This window comes from Branchiostoma floridae, chromosome 19 (genome assembly GCF_000003815.2).
Source record: "Branchiostoma floridae strain S238N-H82 chromosome 19, Bfl_VNyyK, whole genome shotgun sequence".
In the NCBI taxonomy this organism is placed as follows: domain Eukaryota; kingdom Metazoa; phylum Chordata; class Leptocardii; order Amphioxiformes; family Branchiostomatidae; genus Branchiostoma; species Branchiostoma floridae.
Window position 1 is genome coordinate 9,617,232 of NC_049997.1, and position 22,576 is coordinate 9,639,807.

At 41.1% G+C, this 22,576-nt stretch overlaps 1 protein-coding gene across 1 annotated transcript in view; it reads right to left on the bottom strand.

Moving 5' to 3' along the window:
* Nucleotides 1–20: 20 nt before the first annotated feature.
* Nucleotides 21–22,576, bottom strand: part of LOC118406450 (thrombospondin type-1 domain-containing protein 7A-like) — a 44,766-nt gene continuing 22,210 nt past the window's right edge. The window contains exons 7-29 of the mRNA XM_035806502.1: nt 22,127–22,246; nt 20,701–20,858; nt 20,079–20,187; nt 19,308–19,499; nt 18,635–18,788; nt 18,162–18,226; nt 17,851–18,018; nt 17,140–17,310; nt 16,700–16,840; nt 16,085–16,276; nt 14,967–15,094; nt 14,368–14,521; nt 13,759–13,995; nt 10,676–10,935; nt 7,603–7,771; nt 6,863–6,981; nt 5,958–6,109; nt 4,899–4,996; nt 4,112–4,246; nt 3,497–3,622; nt 2,959–3,051; nt 2,607–2,688; nt 21–1,234 (exon numbers count right to left, since the gene is read on the bottom strand). Of these exons, the coding sequence (XP_035662395.1) occupies nt 1,105–1,234; nt 2,607–2,688; nt 2,959–3,051; nt 3,497–3,622; nt 4,112–4,246; nt 4,899–4,996; nt 5,958–6,109; nt 6,863–6,981; nt 7,603–7,771; nt 10,676–10,935; nt 13,759–13,995; nt 14,368–14,521; nt 14,967–15,094; nt 16,085–16,276; nt 16,700–16,840; nt 17,140–17,310; nt 17,851–18,018; nt 18,162–18,226; nt 18,635–18,788; nt 19,308–19,499; nt 20,079–20,187; nt 20,701–20,858; nt 22,127–22,246 (3,353 nt within the window). The 3' untranslated portion in view covers nt 21–1,104. The remainder of the gene's footprint in view (nt 1,235–2,606; nt 2,689–2,958; nt 3,052–3,496; nt 3,623–4,111; nt 4,247–4,898; nt 4,997–5,957; nt 6,110–6,862; nt 6,982–7,602; nt 7,772–10,675; nt 10,936–13,758; nt 13,996–14,367; nt 14,522–14,966; nt 15,095–16,084; nt 16,277–16,699; nt 16,841–17,139; nt 17,311–17,850; nt 18,019–18,161; nt 18,227–18,634; nt 18,789–19,307; nt 19,500–20,078; nt 20,188–20,700; nt 20,859–22,126; nt 22,247–22,576) is intronic.

Here is a 22,576-nt window from a genome sequence, read left to right on the forward strand (position 1 = left end):
CTGTAACACCATTTTCACAGTTTTCAACTGATTATTTTACCCGGTTCCACAATTCTATCAAATCTTCTGTCAGTGTTCCACAGAATAACTTGACATCTTGAGAGAAATGAGAAGCAAAAAACTGTCCCAGAAAACAAAGTTTTAAATATAAATAGCCTCCCTGAGGCTTTTATGATAAACTATCGACTATTACATTACTTGCAATGTACTATATCACTTTTCTGTACAGCCTTAACTTTACTTACTTTCTCCCCCTTCATCCCTCATTTCTGGTCTTTTCTTACAATGCATTCATTGCCAACTTCTCAGAAATCGACCTCTTTTCTACCATGAAAAGTACTAATTCTATAAGTTCTATTCTCCCCTTGATACAAATGTACCCGGTAGTAATATTTTCCATCAATACCCTGATACAAAATGTTGCACGGGAATAGTACAGATATTTGTGGAGTATAAGTACACAGTGATCAAAACAATATTATTGAATACAATACAACTACTCAAATACTACTTCATTTGAACATGGTCTTACTCTTACATGTTCTTTATGATAAAAATATAAAATGTCTGCTGTCAAGGAACAGATACTTAACAATTTCTCATATACCTTTACACTGCCAGCTTTATAACTCCCATCTTTCTTTAAACATTCTCACCACATTTTTTACACAAATGTTTGACACAAAATATTTATCTGTCATACATTGCAAAAAAAAGTGACTGCTTTATGCAACAACAATCAAAACAGAAGTAATTTCATCCTGGCATCACAACTATCGAGTTAAACTTAACATGATTGCATTTTCATTGCTTAACATATTAACTGTGCTCGTACGTGACCAATTACTCTATTCAACCATCTTTTCCAAAAGGGGGTCATTGGGAATGTACAAGATTGAATCACACAACAATTTGTGATTCTTTCAATTCTAGGAAAGAACTGAAAAGTGTTTTTAGAGGGCTTCAAGCAAATAAGATTTGACTGCTGCTATTCTCGGCAAGTATAAGGCAACGCACCTTTGAAAACATCTATTTATATACATGTGTACAAAAGAAAAGCCAGTCCTTTCAGCCCTCTTGTCTGCTGATCCGCCATCCGATCGTCTATACCTTCTTGGCGGAGGCCTTGTTGCCAGGTAACATGGAAACATAGAGTTGACGTCGTTTTTCTTCGTTCTTGCTGTAATCTGGAGACGCGGGATCGTTGATGACAGCCTCACCAGAGTGGTGTTTTCTGTGGATAGACGTTAAAGTAGAAATGATAAGTTTGTGACCTTACTACTGCAGTGAAAGTAATAGTGAAAGTGATTTCAAACCAACTTAGCTCACTGAAGAGCTATTCTTCCACTGACAGTGAATAGATGCTTTGCACAAGGTTTTTTTACAGGTTCATAGCTCTTTCAACAAGTACAATGAACAGTGGACCATGGCTTAACAATCAGTCCTGAAGACTGCAAGTTTGTTAGCGACACAGCCGGAATCAAACTCACGCCACGGCATCTACATGTACATGTATTTTCAGAAGCAGGGCCGGTAAACACTGAACAATGCAAGATATGTTGAGAATCATCTTTGACTTTATATGTAAGACCCCTTTGCACTAAACAGCAATTGATGGAAAGGCTGTACGGTGACCAAAACTTGATTAATTGTAACCCTTCACCACACCTCTCGTTTTAAGTGTCTTCCCCAAGAGCACCAAAAAACAAGTGCTTTTAAAAAAGCTGGCATTTTGCCAATGTTTGCGTGTGTGAACATTTTTTTCTAGTTATTAGAATGTCATATAAATAGAACAGAGTAACTAAACCTGATATTGGCGCATGGAGAGATTCACATATGTGCCTGAACTGCAGCAGATCTAGACGCCACCTGTTAAAAGTTGCGTGAACTGCAGCAAATTTCACTACACATTGCCTGTTTTTGAGTGAGCTCTGTTGCGGGGCATTTTTAAGTTTTTTTTTTAAATTTCTATTCTGCAAAAAAACGAAGCGGTGAATCCGTTAACCAAAGAAATAAATTGGTGTGGCCAAATGGATGTAAAAATTAGTATTTTAATGGATGTAAAAAAGAAAAGTTGAAAAAAAATCTACCTCCCCGGATTCGAACCGGGTGCATTGGTTTAGAATGCGTAAACTTTACCACTGCGCTAGTGCGAACATGTTGAAGAAATGCCTGTTTTAACAGGCCTGTTTTAAATGTTTGGCATGGATTGAACAGGTCCGTTCATCTCAACATCACAACATCACAACGGCGACTACACTGGCCAGAAGGCATTTTGCAACTGCAAGTCGCAAAATGCAAAAAATTGGTAGCATGACAGGATTTAAACCTAGGAACTGTAGCTTTTGGGGCCATAAACTCAACAGTTACTGTAAATGCAGAAATGTTTGCGGTGGATTTATGTTTTCCAGGGCATTAAGATACTACAGTGCATGGTGCTACCGTGAAATTAAAACCACCGCGAAAAGTCCTTTTTCCCGCTACCGCGAAATTAAATCCCCGCGAACTTAAATGCATTTACAGTATGCCACACAACCCCACACGAGTCAACGATCCATGTACAATAATCTTTGACTTAGCACCATGTGGAAGAAACCAGTGCAAACCTGTAGCACATGATGCCCAGCAGTAGTGCAGCCAGGACTCCCACCAACACTGCCAGCGGGATCCACCACCAGGGGGGCAGGCCTGCAGAAATAACAGGAAAGGATTATTCTTTGTCAATTCGTAGAACAAATGAAGACACGTTGATGAAGATTAGACATCCAGGTAATAAGATATGTCAAAAAGCAGTTACTCAAGCAACTGTCACTGATGAAAGGTATCTGAAACATCTGACCGTTTCCAAAATCATATCCAGTTGCTTAATGAGTACTACTAACTGCTCAGGGGTTTAGATTTTGAGTGGCACTACTGCTTATAGTCGACAAGTATTAAGGCAAATGAAAGGGATTTTACCTGATGACCGCCCTGCGGCGTGGACACCTTCGGTGGGCGGCATCGTGACTGTGGTCGTCGGAGCAGCTGTCGTCAGTACACAGGGACCCGTCACTGCAACAGAGCAACATTAACATAAATTACCATTATCTGTAGATATACATGTGGAGACATGCGGAGCAAAATCTGCTGAAACAGTAGATTCTTATAAATCTACTCAATAGGTAAAACAAGCAATCGCTGTATAGCCGGGGTATTTGATGACTGGTGCCTACCGGGATGTCAGTAGATTGGATTAAAAATTGATATCTAAATCAGGCGATGAAATAAATGGTTAATAGGTAAATCAAGCTTTTGCCAAACACCTGCTTTTTGCCTAACACTGCATCACTGTGACATCGCAATTGCTCATATACATCACGTAAAAGCTTCTTCTTTTCTCTTGTGCCCCCCCCCCCAAAAGACACGCACACAACATCTCTTCATGGTTAAACTTGTGCCCCTTTAACAACCCCTTAATTTTAAAATGGATCAGCCAAAAGGAAAATTGCCGACCTACCCGTCAAAGCGACCATGCCTGCTACACACTCACAGCGCCGGTCGTCTTGGTTACAGTAAGCTCCGTCAAACTGACAGTGACTGTCGTCCGCACAGCCCTCCTTCGGGAAGCACAGGACTCCATCTCCTGTTTATGGTAAAACAACAAATTAGGAAAAAAGATATTGAGCAGGACGTACTCATACTTTGAAAATGCAGAAAAGACCAGATTCTAAGTTGACTCGAGTAGAATTTTTACTAATTTCCATCTACAATTGTTTTCAACATTTTCCAGTGAAAAGATATTGCTTCAACATGCAGTTTTGTTATGTAATTACATTAGAATATTTCCAATAACAAGACCATAGCATGTCCAAGACCAAAGATCAAAAAACAGAAGTCCTCCTACAGTACCAAGCTCAGCAACCGAGCTGCTCAAAATCAACATCAACCTTAGTTTCCCCAACACCTACTCATATTCAAAAATTTATCGCAATCCATCTTGTCCTTTTATGTTATGCTGACTACTTATATCTGGAAAAACAGACACACAGACATAAAGACCCCAAACACTTCCTCCATTTTTCACAGAATCAGCAACAGTTAAACACATCTGCTTGGAGATTGGGAAACTGACCTTCAAATCCATCCTGACAGATACACCGCCCCTCGCTGCACGTGCTGTACCTCCCACTGCATTCTGGGATACACCACTTGATGGCAGAAGGTCTGTCTCTTTCCACGCATGCCGTCTCCGTAACCCAGGTTCCATCTGAAGTGGCAAGGGGTCATTTAATATTCACAGCAACTACATGTACATGTATGTCAAATTTGTACAAGTGAACACCTGAACATGAGGACCACCTGGCCACTGATATACAGTCAAACCTGGACAAGTGACCACCTCTAAACACAAGAATCACCTGGCCATGGTTATACAGTCAAACCTGTACAGGTGACCACCTCTACAAGAGAACCACCTTACTTACTTAGACTTAGCAGCTCCCACGTCGTGCGACGCATGAGGCAGTTAGGTTCCAGCCCGCTATTAACATATAGTCAAATCTGTGCACCGGGCCAATGTGACAACTTTTTGGTGGTCACTTGAATAATTTTTCTCATTGACACAAACATTAAGAATCCTGTCTCTAGTGACCACCTGTCAACATATACCAGATTTTATCAGTCCAGTCAAGTTTTTCATGGACTAAAACTCAGGTGGCTGACTTTTGACATCCACTTTCCTACATGAGTCTCATGTATATATATTAACATAGGAAGCCCTTAAACTGTCCTGTGCTCATATAACTGATTGCTAGACAGGGATGTCATGAACTTATACATGTGTAAATCATCATAGAAAACTCTTGCATAGAAAGAGTGCCAGCTGCACATGTACAGAATGACGGTGGTGATATCATTACCTTGATCTTCACACCAGACATCTCGAATGTCCTGATCGTCCCACGGACCAGTTCTCCACCGGTACACAGGACACACCGCCTTCAAGCTGGGACAGGACCTGAGACAAAGTGCAGATCATCAGATGCAGCGTAAAAGTAATCTGCCAAACAATACTCTGTCGATGAAGGTTAGACATCCAGGTAATAAGATAGTATCAGGTACACAGGACACACTGCCTTCAAGCTGGAACAGGACCTGAGAAAAAGTGCAGACACAGATCATCATACAAAGTTCCTTCCCGCACCTGATGGTGCATAGGGCGGCACCCATCTCCGTTTCAGTAGCCCTGGGCCACACAACTTTGTGCAATCACTACAGCAGGGGGCTAGTCCACTGGTAGTGGTGTGTGTTCAACTTCCATACTCTTTCCCAAATGCTGAGTGCTAAAGTTTTTAAAGACTTTGGTATGACTCGGTCAGGGATCAAACTCACGACCTACCAAATGCAAGGCGAACACTCTACCCACTCCGCCATTGCACGATCAGATACAGGATAACACTTATCTGCCAAACAGTACTCTGTCAATGAAGGTTTGACATCCAGGTAATAAGATAGTATCTTCTCAAGCACTTGGATATGATTTGGGGAACTGTCATGAGTGATCATTGCAAAATACTGTTAATCTTTCCAAAATCATATCCAGTTGCTTGAGTAGCTGCTTTTTGGCAAGTACATACTTCTTTGTTCACCACAGCTTGAGGATGCTGTTATGAATTAATTATAAGAAAAGCTCTGAAAGTTTTATAATCTTCCAAAATGAAAAATTATTTTACAGTATTGATAACTTTACTCAGGCTGATATTTTCTTTTTCTTCTTTCAGGAGTTTTATTTGTTTTGCCAGAAAAATACTTGACAATGTATACCTGTATTAATACTTCACAGTAATAACTTCAGTCAAGCCCAAAATCTTTTTTTTACACATTTTTCTTCCTTTCAAGACATTTACCTTATCTATGTGTATGAGCTCTTCTTACAACTTCATTTATTTTCATATTTTTTCTCCTTTCAGGACATTTACCTTATTTGTATGAGCTCCTCTGCTTCCAGTGGACATGCTCGTCCAAGGCCAGTTTCAGGGCGGATGATGGCGCGTGTTCGGGCACGGGTGGCCCTGCTGCTGGGCTCAGAACAGTCCCGCTGACATGGTCCCCACTTACTCCAGTTGGTCATCTAACAAACACAAGGCAGTTTGTTTAAATACTAGTATGTCATGTTAGATTGTTATGTGTCATAAATAACAATGCTAACACCTCAGCAACAGCTGAAAACATGTAATACTTTGATGAAGATTAGACATCCAGGTAATAAGATATGCCCAAAAGCAAAAAGCAACTGGATATGATTTTTGAATCTTGCATGACTTATAACGTCTCTACTTGATCCATGATCCATATGAATTTAAGTATTTTGTTCCACATTTTCTGTATAAAAAGCTTCTTGTGGGTCAAAGAAAACAATTGATAAGCTGCAATGCAAAACCTTCCAGTCTATTAAAATAGGGGAAATTCCCAAGCAGCCCTGGAAACTTCTGCTTTTTCCATTGGAGTTTCATTGTCATGCTCTTATTTAGTGACCTTGTTTCAGTCATGATGTTTCTGACTTAAGTAGAAGAGATGCTATGCAAGCAAAACCATATACAGCACAGTGCAATAAAAGCAGGTCCGTATGGGGGTAGCTTGGATTTTGAAAAGGTTTATTGACAAAACGACGGGGTAATTTTGCCCTAAGTCGGGTGAAATTGTATCCTGAAAATATTATCTATCAGAAAATAACGCTCGGGCTTCTGGAGTGGAAAAAAGTTTAAGGGGAACACATGTTGTCGTTATGCTGAGCATGTCCTTGCACTGAGCAGACTGGTTAAGAGAAAAAATACTGACAAAATGTTATTTTTTTGCAAGGTTGATTACCAGAAGTGTTTCTCACCTGACAGTCTCCAGGACAGGGGCTGCCACAGCTCTGACTGGTCTCTATATCCAGCTCAGTCCGGTTCACACCAGATAGAACCAGCTGCACATGGGAGGGGTCCAGGCTGGTGATGTCATCTGCGAAGACAATAAGTTGTCAAAAGATGTAAAAAAAAAAAGCTGTTTAAAGAGGCGCTGTGGCCCCATGCTCTGACCATGTGCCCCCTTCTTCTTCTTCTTCTTCTTCTTCTTCTTCTTCTTCTTAGTGTTTAGGTGGCCACCATCATCACCCTTACCCTGGAGAGCAGATTTTCTGGCAAGCATAAAATCCTGATTAATATTGTCCAGGTATGGTATTGGGTGACATGTTTTTATTTTTATTTTTGAGAACAGGCAAAAATCAATGCGGGCACAGAATCTCATCCATGAAATTAAATCAGTGTGGCCTTAAATAATGTCTGTCAATGTCAACCCAAGCGACAGAGGACGCTGGCGAGCTGCCATCAAGCCCCCTCATCTACGTGCAACCACGTCTAACTCCCAAGGGATGGGGAACAACAAACATTAAACCGGATAGTGAGTGAGTGTGAGAACCTTCTACGAGACAGTCTATCTCATCCACCATCCTGCCGTCACTCCGGTGGCACTTCACAGTGCGTGTTCTCTCTCCGATCCCACAACATAACACGCACATATACATGTACATGTACATATAGGACTATAACCCAAAGGAATTAATAAGGTAATGTCTGAGTGTACCTTCTACAAGGCAGTATATCTCATCCACCATCCTGCCGTCACTCCGGTGGCACTTCACAGTTCGTGTTCTCTCCCCGATCCCGCAGCCCTGGCTTGCCACACTGCAGTCTCCCCAGTCTCCTCGCTCCCAGGAGTGGGTGTAGCATGGTGCAGGGTCACAGGGGAGGGTCTGGAGGGGGCAATGAAATACAAAGTTTTAGTGCACTGAAGTAGTGGCCGTTTCACTACCAATCTGGGCTGTCTTCAGGGCCCGTCCTTCTGTCCCAAGACGGAAACGTGCTTGTCGGGATGGACATAAAGTTTTAACCCAACGAAAGAGAAACGTGAATGGTTTCATCATGTTGGTAACGTTATGTCAGTGAATAAAGAGACTCTTTTTTTCACAACCAGTCTGCTTTACTTCCACCGACGTTTCAGTGAGCCACCTTTCTCGAATTTAGGTTAAATTTCAAGTGGCATGAACATGAATCAGAATATCATTTTAAAGTACTCACTTGTCAAACGTGAATTCCTATGCTGCTTGCAAAACAATGATAGGATCAAATTAACATGTACATCTATATGATTAATAAATCTAACATTCACAAAAATCATCATAAAAAACTTTTGAGGACCTGGTATAAATAGTTTTATAGCATTACTTCAAATAATTTTCAGGTTGAATTGCTTCCATTGAAAAACATTTTAACACTAGTAGTCCATGGGCCAGCACCCCAAATTTCACATATCGGTACCCTCCGGGGTGGCAAATTCTCCTTGTTATTTTTGAATAGTAGAAGGCCTGTGGCATATATTTTGACGTGATAGCCATTCTGGTATGGTAGCTTTCTACCGGCTATCACCCTTCAAACCTATCACCACCTAAATGATCTGGAAATTTCGTGTCTTCAATAAGGGGGAGGGGCAAAAAATTAAACATCAATATTTTTCCACGAAAATTCACAGGCTGGTAGAACCTGCTAAGAGGATCATAAAAATATCAATTGATTTTAGATATTGTGATTCAACACGAAATTATGAACGCTTAAAATCATATATTTTGGAGATTTTCTGGTGAAAAATATATACTTTACTTTCCAATATCGTTCATTTATTCACATTACCTATGGGGCCTTGCTTGATGAGTTAGACTTACCGTACGTATCCTTCTCTGCATATTAAGCTTTAAATGATCGAAATCCATCAATGAAATCCGGAGATATGAATGTGTGAAGAATGACACATCTGCCAGCTTATAGTGACAATATCGTTGCTAAGGCCGTTGCTAAGGCTGTTGTTAAGGAGGTTTCAGATCGTACTCCACAACAAAACTGATGCAAAGAACTTACTTTTCTGTAGCATTTTACTCTGATTACATCAGTAGAAGTACAAGGAATCGTGTTAAAATGTTTAACATGTAACAGATGCAGAAATGTGTTTTTTTTTACGTCATTTATTTCAGAATCGTTAGCAAAACTGTTGCTACGGCCGTTGCTAAGGGTGTACTCAGTCATGTTTCAAGCCAAAACAGCAGAGAGTCAAGTTCTCTGACGCGTGATTTTGCTCCTGTCATCTTGTAAATCATACTTAACTGTGAAAAATATCATAATTCATTGGAAATGTTGATTTGGGCTCTACATGGGGGTTATAAGGATACCTGAAAATGAATTACCTTGATTTCACACATTTTTTTTTACAAATCTTTTGCTCTTTTTCGTCATTTAGTAGATACCTTACTAAAATTCACAGCGTATATCTAGTATGTCGTACACAATGAAAAAGGCTCTGCATGGGGGTTACCGGGGCACCACATATGTGACACAGGATATGTGGATGCAGGACTGCGTCATGCATATTAAAAATTTATCTAGAAACAAGACCATAACAAAAGGTCAAGAACAAGGCCACTCTGGGATGAATACAAGTATATTGTACTTTTCTTGATCAATAATGGTATACATTATAAAGGAGGTTATATCGACATATATAGGCATATCTAGACATGTCTATATAACCTCATTGACTATATATCAGGTACAGTGCAGGTTTGCTGCGTAGGACAAACTGCAACACACTTAGTCTAATGGGGTGTTATTATGCCTGACCATTCATTTGTTAACATAAGGGCAAACCAAAATCAAAGTCTATAACAAAATTTTCATGTATGGAGACCAGTTAGAATGGAGCAGTGTAATATCTGGTGTAAAACGTAGCTAACTGAAGATTCTGGCAGGCTTGTAAAACTTGACACACTGGATACAAAACTACCGATGCCTTTTTCTACACTGCTGTAAATATTACAAAACTTACAACCTACAAGTTTCCACATGTGCATGTGCCTAGAACTAGGATGGTCTCCAATGCCTAAGGGAATTTTCTTTGTCATTGAGCCTGTAGGCTCGTTCTCATTTAAATGTCGAAATGCTGTCGCCTGACTTTACGCCTTGATATGGAGCAAATTATAGACAACATCACTGGTTCCTTCACTTTTCCACAACCCCTGTAATGTTTTACAAAAGATGCACAACAACATTCGTATTGGTTGATGGCTTACAAGATTATTATAGCCACGGGTGGGATTTCACCCCCTAAAATATGGCTGTTGCCTGAGAAGAAACGAAGAATTCAAATAGTAGCCAAAAATGTAACAATTCAGTTCCCAGAATGATAGTTCGGTAGGTGAAACTAGCTGTCCAGGCCTTCTGACCGATCACGTCATATGGCTACTGCCACTGATCTTGGAGGCTGTGTGAGGTGGTTCATGCCTGTCGCCAGATTCTGTAACAAACGTTACCACCACGAGTACGATGGTTGCCACGGTTATATTATCCACGTATAAAACTAGAAATTATCGTTTTTGTGACGCTAGGTGGTGATAGGTTTGAAGGGTGATAGCCGGTAGAAAGCTACCATACCAGAATGGCTATCATGTCAAAATATATGCCACAGGCCTTCTACTATTCAAAAATAACAAGGAGAATTTGCCACCTCGGAGGTACCGATTTTTTCTCTGGCCCATGGACTATAGTGCTGAGATTAACATCCTTTAAAGTTCTTCACTGGAGATTTTAACAAACTACACAGCATCCCTCACCTGTGTGCGTAGGAGCTCGCTAGGACATGGTCTTCCAAGTTTGTTCCCTTCCTCTGCGATTTCTCGTGTTCTGTTCCGGTACGCAGAGAGTCCACAAGCCCCGGTACAGGTCGTCCAATCGGAGAAGCCTCCCAGGTTGCAGTCCACGGGACATTCGAGTTTGCAGGGCTCGCTGCGGGTGACATTGGTGTCGTGGCAGTGCGATAACGACATCAACATGCCGTCATCACGGACACAGTTTACCGTACGGTGTCTCGTACCTGGGAAATGTTTGAAAGAGGACAACACATCTAAATGAAGCTTTTGTTTCCTAGCGGACTGTCTTCGCCTCCTTTCATTTCGATTCATAACTGCTGTTGCAGTTATGATTTCATTTACATTCAAAATTAATGACGTCTTGGAATAAAAAGATCACAAACAAATCAAATTGATCCTTAAAAATGTAGGAAATATAATCTGCACATTGTGCAGTGTAAAGACACTGATGGAGTACATGTAAAAGAGGTGAGTTTGTAGCAAAATGTATCACCTGATTTATAATTTGGGCATTTCAATCAACAGATTTAACAAGGCTAATTTGTATCAACACAAATGAGGCACTGTATATAGGCATAGCGAACCACCCCAGTTTCCGCATTGGAACGCGACGCCGCGCGGTGCACAAATTTACTTTCAAACGTATGCTACACGTAACCGCTCGGAAATTGCCGATAAAATTGCGCTGGCATTAATCTATGGAATATTTGCTATCAATCTGTGGTATTTGTTTTCCATGATACGTAATAATAAGTGAGCTAAAAATCGGTAGTCGGAGATACGGTCGAAAAAACCCTACGTTCCGCCGCCGAAAACGCGGCACCGGCCTGCGCCGCAGCCCCGCAGAAGTGCGTGTTTTTAACTCAAAACCCGCCGGACTTCCTGTTCGACTAGACTTCTGGGAATTATATCATGTGAAAGGGGAAAGATCAAGGTTCACGACCGTGATTGTGCAATCTTCATAGCTTGTGGCAAACTGAAATGGCGGGCCAGTGAAAAAATTCGTCAAAAGTAAGTGCGAAATTTTACTATTTATATAAATGTTGACAAAAATGCACAAACGAAGTAACAAATTTGGGTGCCTTGTGATTGTTAATGTGTAGTTTTTGTTTGATTTTACGCGAGTTTAGGGTGGCGGGTTTAGCGATACATTTGAGCGGATTTTCGGGGCGTGCGGAAATGGCCCGCCGTAAGGCGGGGTGGGAGGGGGGCGTTACGAGCGCACGCCTGCACGCGCCGCTATTTCATTGTATTATGGAATATTCTCCGACTAATTAGTTCTAGTGGCGTTGTTTTATTATGTGAAAACTGTTCTTTGCTTTTAGAGTATATTAGACAGACTATTTTAGGCAAATCTACCACGCCAGTTTGCAAATAAATTGTCAAGTTATGTTAGTATCGTATTTCATCCCTTTCAGCGGAGTGGCAGTGCAGTGGTTATAGCTATAGGAAAATGTCCCTTTGTATGTATACACACAGAAATTGGATGCTAATTACTATGTTTTGATGTTTTTTTTTAGTGGATGAAGAGGACAGCCAGAAGACATTCGCTGGGACATTGTTTACAGGCTGGATTAAAGTTTTAAACTCATGTGGCTCCAGATGTTTTACTAAGGGATGACTGCAGTGTTGAAGAATTTTGTTAGCTTAAATTAAGAAATGAATCTATTCTTCATTCTTGTCAAATCTGGAAACAGGAAGAATTACAGTATTAATCATTCAGTGCACTTTATAACATATATCAGTTCCTGTCACTTGTCATAGACTTAACACCAGGACATATGTTGTAAATACTGTAATGTGATGCTTTTAGTCTAGCCAGTTAATTAGCATATCTTATTACTAATTAGTACACATAGTTGAATCTCACTGTTGATTATTTTGTATCTGAATGCTATATGGAAAAAACAAAAGTTATCCTGGCCTGAATACAAAATATATTAGTTATATACTTATGGTTTGTCATCCAGCCATGATATCCAAATATTTATTTTGCAAAGATGCAGTTTACTGGAGATAGCTAATTAGCAGTTTTAATTAGCCTTTTTTCAATAAACAATCATTTTTGCAGTTCACTTTGTTTTTGAGATCTGTTTTCAAGTAGATTTAAGATGTGAGACAGCCTTTTACAGCAAATATCAAAAGTAATGTAACCTCTGACACGTGTGTACATATTCCAGTCATTAAGCTCATTTGCATATTTCAATCAATTAAAATCCAAGACATGCCTTCTATACTTGATGAAAAAAATCAAAAGTGATTCAAGCGTTAGGTTTGCCTTGTCAGCTAGGAGTATTTCTATACAACTTGCAGTGTAGAAAGAGACATTTTTTAAATTAATTCATTAGAAATTACCTGATTGGGCCTAATTAGCATAAAATACATTTAATTTTCTCTAAATTTTTGTGACTGGGTAGCACCTTGCCTGATTTCAAGCTCTTGAAAATTTGAAGACTGTAGCATGAAAAGTGAGAGAGTTATAGTCAAAAATATGTGAATAATTGTGGATTTCTGGCTATTTATGGTGCCGTGGCTGACAGGACTTTTCCCATAGGGACAATACTTAAGCATCTTCCAATGAAAACACCAAACTTTTCAACTTCAAAAAAATCTATAAAATCTCAACCTTGTCGTAATGTAAAACGAAAAAAAGTAGGATGACTGGAAGAATTTGATCTATGAGACTGAACTATTTTCGATGACTTTCAGCTTATGCAAAAATTTGGTGTGCTATGCCTACTGTATATTTTGAACTCCTGTACCATGCAAAGAAGACATGCAGCTGAAGCAATATTGCCAACATGTACATTTCAATATCATATATGACATTTAAGTTCAGATACAGTAGAAGCCAGTTAATTGCACAACTGATTACTGCACAGTTCTGTTAACTGCACTGAATCCCAAACCGGTTCAGTCCAGCTGGATAACTTCGCATTATTGCAAGAAATAAGCTGGCAAATGGGGTGTGCAATTATACGGCTTCTTCTGTATCACCAACTGGTAGACATGCAATATATAATGCTGAAAATCAACAATCTCCATACCTTTTCCACAGACATCCCCAGAAGGTACCATACAGCCCGTCCAGGAGGACACCTGTACGCGGTACTCGTGTTGGCAGTCCGCCTTGCAGGACGCAATCTCTGTCGTGTTACCGCACTGCCTGCCCTCTGGGATCGGACGCCGCACCATCTCTCTTGTACGAGTCTTGTAGCCTCCGCCCTCGGAGCACGGTAAGGAACACTCGGACCAGTCCGACCACTCCGAGAGAACGCAGTCACCTAGGAGACAATCACAGAATTGTCATCAAAATGTAGCAATGTGTTTTAGAGGACAACAGGACATACATTGTATGGTCATAGCCACCCCTGTGAACCATTATCCTTGAAAGAATAAAAATCCATAAACCATTCAATTATATACACTTTGATTAAAAAGTTTAACAAAAAATTTTCCTCACTTGACAGCAAGAAATAATTACATACATACTATTTTGTTATCACACATTGTTAACGTTAAGTCTTTTAAGGAAACTTGCTCTTTCAAGTAATATTTGATATTCTACCATGTGTTTGACAAAGAATACAATGTCATCAGATTTTGAATGTTACACATCTTTCCACATTCAATGTTTCAGTTATCGTCTATTTTACCTGGACATGGCAGATCACACATCCGCACAGTCTGAGGGATGGGAGCACTCCATTCACACTGGGTCACCTCAAAGTAGCCCTCCCCCAGGGGACAGTTGTACGACCTGGTTTGGTAACCCTCCCCACATGTTCCTCTCACGGCACAGGCACTCCACTGGAAGAGAACAAATAAGTTTAATCTTCAAAACATTAGTGATGGTTCAAAACAAATCTTCCCTTTTTTTCTATTTTGTATAACTGCTAGTTTGGTAAGAAGGTATTATAGTCCTATAGCCTTTTTGAGGCCATGGGTTGTTATCCATTGTGCCTGGGATATGTTTTATACTGGTAGAGCTCATCCCTCTGCTTCCACCGCCTTTTACCTCCCAAACCGATATTAGGAATCAATTTCTACAGCCAGGAATACCGTGAATTAAACCCATGACCTCTCTATCTCATGTCCACTAGCCTAGTAACTCAGCAATCTGATGCCAAAACTAGCTGGATAGAGGCCTTGAAAAGAAAAAAAGTTCAACATCCATCTATCTCATTGTAAGGTCACAACATTCAAGGAGTCAATAATATGCAAAGATTAATTTACAGGCATGTTCTCTGCCTACCTCGGACACTTCCCACTCCAGGTCCTCGCATGACCTGAGCGAACAGGTCGTGGTCTGCAGCAGGTCGGGGCAGGGTCGGCCGCCGTGTTGGGCAGGGCGCACGACCTCCCTCGCTCTGTTCTTAGTACCTGAAATGTGTGTTTCACAAAGAGATTATTGTGTGTATATAATCAGCCTCAAACAAAACATTTAAACACTGAAACTGATCCATGAATTTTAGGGTAGCTATTGGTCTGTTTCTTAGGCTCAGGCGCTGTTAAACTGCCCGGCTGTCAGGCCTCTAACAAACTACAAGCCAATAAGAGAATCAGCTTTACCTAAAGAAAACATTTAGGTAGGTCTCTGATTGGCTGACCATTTCGAGACCTGACAGTCCACAGGACAGTTGTAAAACCACATTTAGTTGTTCCTTACTATCAATTAGTGTTCACTTGTGCCCTACTATTAAGTATTAGTAACAACCACCCTTACCTAACCCACAGAGGTGTGAGCACAGACTCCACTCCGACAGTCCGAGACTTGACAGTCCACAGGACAGTTGTAAAACCACATTCACTTGTGCTCTACTATCAATCAGTAACAGCCATCCTTACCTAACCCAAAGAAAAATAACAGCCACCCTTACCTAACCTACAGAAAAATAACAACCACCCTTACCTAACCCACAGACATGTGAGCACAGACTCCACTCCCACCAGTCCAAGACTTGATAGTCCACAGGACAGTTGTAAAACCATGTTTAGTGATCCCTACTATGAATTAGGGTAAACTTGTGCCCTACTATTAACTATTAACAACCAACCTTACCTAACCCACAGACATGTGAGCACAGACTCCACTCCCACCAGTCCAAGACTTGATAGTCCACAGGACAGTTGTAAAACCATGTTTAGTGATCCCTACTATGAATTAGGGTAAACTTGTGCCCTACTATTAACTATTAACAACCAACCTTACCTAACCCACAGACATGTGAGCACAGACTCCACTCCCACCAGTCCAAGACTTGATAGTCCACAGGACAGTTGTAAAACCATGTTCACTTTTGCTTTACTATTTCTATTAATTGGTAACAGCCACCCTTACCTAACCCACAGAAAAATAACAGCCACCCTTACCTAAGCCACAGACGTGTGAGCACAGACTCCACTCCGACCAGTCCGAGACCTGACAGTCCACAGGACAGGGCACGTCGCAGGGTCGGCTGGACAAGGGGCGGAGCCGCTCCTCACACAGGTCCGGCTCCACCTGCTGTCCATCACTCCGCACACACAGGACCACCGCGTGCTGCAGGCCACGCCCACACATGGCTGGGATAACATATATATAATATATATGTGTGTTAATGAAAGAAATACTCTATTTAGCTATAATGTTATAGAAAGTAGATTCCCTCCCTTTAAACATATGAGCAGCACTCACAAATTTATGCCAAAGAGCAGTTACTCTGACAAATTTACATCTAGGTCAGAATATCATCTAAATGACAACCAAAAAGTGGTCATATTGGTCCTTATGTAGATTTGGCCACTTGTTAAGGTTTGTCTATATTTCGTTAAGGCCTGGATATGGTAGCCTTCTGGGAATAATTTCTCTCCCATCAAGGAGGTTTAAGAAAGGTCCTTAAAAATGCATGGCTAAATTCTTCTTTCACTAGTAGTATAGTCCACCGTGTCTCAATATCATACAAAGTTTTATGGAAGAAAAACTTGACTGTTTTCTATGCCTCTTACCATCCTTGTGCGGGATACAGCTCCTCCAAGGCCCCATTTCCCAGTTGTACGTCAGACAGGGCTGTCCGTTGCATGGTGCCTGCTCAACAAGGTCCTCATCCCGGATGTGCGGACACTGCTCTTTCTCTGTCTGGGTGGGGTCTAGTTTAACAATACAGAAGTAATGAATAACTTTCTTACAACAATACGGCTACAGCCGGGCTACTTTCTGAAAATACAAAATACACAACTATGTGCTGGATGGCATTTCAGCACTGTGGACAGTACTGCCCAAGAAAAAAACAAAAATGGATTCTGGAGACAAAAGTGAAGACAAAGACTGGAATGCATTTGGACAGAAATCCAAAAGGAAATCCAAAAGGAAATCCAAACAGAAATCTGGACAGAAATCATTTCTTTTCTTTCTAAACCTTTGTAGTGCTCCTGACAGAAATACTTACCCAAGTTGACGATGTATCGTGTCCGGACCATGGTTCCCGGCAGGTCCCCACACGTCTGGGAACAGGGTCCATAGTCTGACCAATCAGAGAGCACACAGTCTCCAGGGCACGGGATGAAACAGCGCTTCTGGGAGGGAGGTGGGTTGGCTAGCAACTTCTCAACACAAACTCCTAAAAGTTTAAAAAACAACAACGTTTAGTAAAAAAAATCTTATTTTTTTACTTCCAAATGAAACCACAGTTCCTCTGTGTTTCTAGAATCCTTGATGTATGTTTCTTCTGCAATAGGCTGAATGTTGTAACCCAAATACATTTGTGTCTTATGCTACAGTCTCAGTCACTTCAAGAGAGTAACATGGTCTCTTGAAATCTCACCAAACAAGAGTAGTGACTTGATGAAATTTTCTCAAAAGGCAAGGATTATTTTGCTCGGAAACAAGAATTAGATCATCATGCACTTTGAACACAGGTTTGCAGTATTCTACAGAAACTTCTTTTTGTTTTCTAATAAAAAGAACCCCAAGTTATACATGATGGTAGGGCAACATTACAAACTATCGTACCAATTCGTCAGCCGTGATATCATTGTAACAATCGCTGCACTGTCCACCATGCAAGATCTGAATTCTATGCAAACTTTATTTTGTTTTCTAACAAAAAGATGTACCAATAATACAACATTACAGCACAATATGAGAAACTATATCGTACCATGGTCAGCTGTGACCCCATCGTTCCTCCCACAGTCCACCTTGCGCGTCTGGTACCCCGGCCCACACTTCCCGAACAGAGCCTGACACTCGCCCCACTGCTCCGGTGACCAATCATAGGTGTAGCAGGGGGGGAGGTTCTTACACCGACGCCGCTTAGTCACAATACCTACAGGCACAACATGGCAAAAAAAATTCTATTAAAAAACTTTAATCAATCATACATGTTTATGCATGATGATGTCCAAAAAGGTGTGCCTTGCATGTACTAAAAATCTATTTAAATCTAGTAAAATCTAAAGAGGAACTTACCATCCTTGCTGTGAGGGGGACATGCCTTCCCACCATTTGCTGCCACTCTGAGGATCCTCTGAGTCCTGTGTTAGCAACAGTCATAGATACATAAAATCTTCATGTATCCTTGATTATATGTATGTGTAAGCAAAATCACCATTGGTAGTTTAGAACACAAAGACTATGTAATACTTATTAATAGAGTTACTGTATTTTTGTTTTCATCATTATATTCATATCAAAGTCAACTGCAAGAATCAATCAAAAAAGACCTAAAGAAAGGATTGTGTGGAAGTCAAAATGTTTATGCCAACAAAATGACTGCAGCTTAATCTAGACGCTTTTTCCAATCCAAACTTGAAATATAAAAAAAACATCAGCATAAAAAAGTTTATTCAAAATCAGTGGGGAAAAAAATAAGAAAACATTAAAAAAATCATTGCATACATTAACCATTAAATAATGCACTCAACAGCAAAAAGCAGACATACTTGAATTTAAGGGCTGCGTCTCCACACGTTTGGCTGCACTCGGACCAGCCGCTGAATTTACTGAGCATGCAGTCCTCGGGACAGGGGACTGAACAGGCCTGCTGTCTCGGGGGTTTGGAGTCCGCATCACAAAGTTCCTCATCTACTGCAGAACCTGCATGCAGGTCGGGGGAAGAAAAGATCAATAGCATTACGCAAACTTAAGATCTACATTGTTGTTCTTGCTCTTGAAGTTGATCCAGTGTTAAAGGTAACTTTATCAAGACTCATAATACACTCGCATACAGTTTGTATCTAGTCTGGTATGCTGATCAGTGTTCGTATGCAAAAGTACAAGTATACAATGTACTCAGTGTACTAACCAACAGTTCTTCCTTTGCACATGTTATGCTTTTTTCTCACTGTTATGTCAATTTTTTAAATCCTTTTACAAAATTTAATGTTCTAAATAGCGTTTAGGTGGTTCAGCACTCATGACTTTCTGCACGACTTTCAGTATGCAGTACAAGAGAATACCCACCTGTGTCTTTCCCACAGTACACCGGTCGTGTCTGGATGCCGCTGTCGTCTCCGCATGATTGATTGACAGAATGACAGCTGCCCCAAGGTCCCTAAGGCCTCAAAAAGACTTATCCACCTTTACCTAATGGGGAATACTACAAAATCAACCTACCCGTGTCTTTCCCACAGTAGACCGGTCGTGTCTGTACGCCGCTGTCGTCTCCGCAGGTTTGATTGACGGACTGACAGCCGCCCCAGGGCCCGACCTGCCACAGGTACGTGCTGCAGGGCACCTGCTGGTTACATACACGCCTCTGCACCAGCTCATCTGCAGGCAGACACTCCGTGTCGTTTCTGGAGTAAGCTGTGGGGAGATCATGATGATACTGAATAACAAAGATAACATACAAATGTAAATCTTAGTTAGACATGTACACACCCGCCTCTGTACCAGCTCGTCCTCTGGCAAACACTCCGTGTCGTTTCTGGAGTAAGCTGTGGGAAGATAAAGAACGTATATCTGTGACGGTTACAACTTGTAAGTTAAGTTTGCATGGTTCATAGGGCGGTGCATTTGGAGTATAAGTTGTTGCAACTGGTGCATATAGGGCAGCCCATAGGGTGGTGCCCATCTCCAATTCCATAGCCCTTGGGCCACACAACATATTGCAATCCCTACAGCAAGGGCTAGTCCACAGGTAGTGGCGTGTGTTGAGCTTTCATACTCTTTTCCAAATTCTGAGTGCTATATAAGCAGAGAAATCAGTATGTACTATTTGGTCAGTAAGGGATGAAACTCCACTCACAAGACAATTGCACTAGGGGTATAATCTTCTTCCTATCCAATTAAGAACTTAAATGCTTAAACTTGCAACCCTTTGAGGCATTTTTTTATAGAGATGAAGAACATTTGGAGTACTATATGTCAAGAGGCTTGCCCTACCTAGAACTTGTCTAATTCGTGTCTGGAATCCTCCCTTTACACCACAGGACACGGAGCAGTGTCCCCAGTCTGACCACTCCGACACCACACAGTCACCTGGACACGGGACCTGGAATGAGACAATTCTTTTTAACTATTATTTACTTGAATTTCACCACAGTCAACTGGGCACTTAACCTGGAATGTTAACAGAAGGAGACATTGCAATACATACAGTGTTTGGTTGACAACTTACTGTTAGTAGCGAAAACATTGCTTAGTTTTGATCAACACGAATAAAATATTTGCAGTTTTCTTTTACATTTGCAATTTTAACAGTTGATCTGTCACCCTGCACATTACACACAGCAAGCGTTTGTATGTGTTCTGTCATACTACTGTAAGGTATTGACTTTACAGATTTAAACGGATGGAAGTTAATACCAGCTTTATGAATGGATTTATGATTACCTTGCAATTGTTCTCGCGTTGCAGTTCCTGAATATGGGAGCAGATTTTCCAAGGGAAGGACAATGTACATTGTACATGTACACTTAGTGAACATGTGTTCTGTCTTACTACTGTAAGGTATTGACTTCACAGATTTAAAGGGATGTGAGTGCCAGGTTTACAAATGGCTTACCTTGCAATTATTCTCGCGTTGTGGTTCCTGAATATGGGAGCAGTTTTCCCGAGGAAGAACCTCATCCAGCGCGCTCTTACAGTACATGACCCTGATCTGGGACCCCGGGCCGCACGGCTGGTCCAACCCGAAGTTCAAGAAACACTTGCTCCATCGACCTGGAGGACATGGGTTCAAATCCACAATCTAGTCAGGACATACAATGTAAAGCCACATAATGATAGCATCAAAGTACATTTGTATGCATTTCTTTTGAACAGCAAAACTGACCTTGAAAAAGAACAACAATGGTGCATTTTTCTATGAGAACATCTAACATCTTTGACTTAACAAATCTATGTTTACAAGTTCACACAATGACATACTTTTAACATATTTGAGGAAAAAACAAAAATGCATAAATGCTCGATCAGGAGCTGTTCTATGCTGTTCCGACCATTTTTCTGTTCCAAGTTCAGCACTCTTGTCACAAAAATGTGACACGGATGGGCACAAACAACACAAATGACAGTCAGCTCTAACGCCATTTGCAGACATTTACACTCAAGCTGCAGACTCCTACTGAGCCAGATTGTAATAAAAATGTTTGACTTTTACAGACGCTTTATCTAGAGACTTTGGTATTGATTTGAGAACTTAGAAAAAGCAATGTTGGATAGGGCTCTATGGAGTGAAATATGTACCAGCCTTGTCGATGATGTATGTATGTATGTACAGTCAAACCTGCCCAAGACGACCACCCGGGGGACCGGGGAAAAACGGTCGATTTGGACAGGTGGTCGCTGAGAAGAGTATCGACTCAAAACATGCCCGATGCAAAGTATAAATGGTTGCCGTTGTGTCTAATGGCAAATAGCAAGCACACTGCACGCACGCAAAGAAGCGAGGTCTTTAATGTCAAATACAACACGCACACTGTTAACTGTAAATTTACCCCCCAAATCCGACGCAAACTGGCCGATTTCGGCACAAAATCGCGCTAATTATCATCAAAAATCGATGAAAACCTCAATCTTGAAAATGATGCGGTCGTTATAGGTCCCAATTTGGGCCGGTCGCGGTCGCGTTGGCCAGGTGGTCGTTGAGAAAAGGTCGCTTAATGCTTACGTCAATGGGAAAATAAATCGGGACCGAGAAAAAGCGGTCGAAATGGCCAGGTGGTCGCTGAGAAGAGGTGGTCGCTCGGGCAGGTTTGACTGTATGTAACAAGTGACCATTGCACAATGGCATCTTTCAGAGAGTGCATGCATCAGTGTTTGTGGTGATAGGATGAGCGGACATTTCTAGTTTCTTGGCGGGTTTCTTGTACACAACTAACAAAACGACAAACATTAAACTCGCAACCGCCACCCCCAGGCTCCTGTCTCTTCAATGCTCCCATCGGAGTAACAAACTAGACAATTATATCACACGTGTGTAGTCCCACCTGTGTGCCACCAGGAGCACTCCACGGGTTCACACTCCCGAGTCTGCACCTGGGCATCACACTGCTCGCCGCCGTGCGCCGCCGGGATTAGAACCTCTCGGAAACGTAACCTCAGTCCGCCTGTAGGGTCAACAACATGGACTGTTTAATACCTTACCATTGACTCAAAATCAAAAGCCTGTTGATCTTTCAATAAATCATCTTGATCATACAGTTGCTTTAAAACCAGACTTCTACATTTAGTACATTTAGGCCACACCAATTTAATTTCTTGGTTCACAGATTTTTTCATAAAGAATATGGAGCGAGAGGGCGAAATAAAAATAAAAATAAAAATTGTAAAATGGTTGGGGTAAAGGTAATGGCTAATCCAAAACATAAAGAATAAAAAGTTTTCGGCTTGAAAAAGTATGAAAACACTATTACTGTACAGTAACAGCACCTGTACCC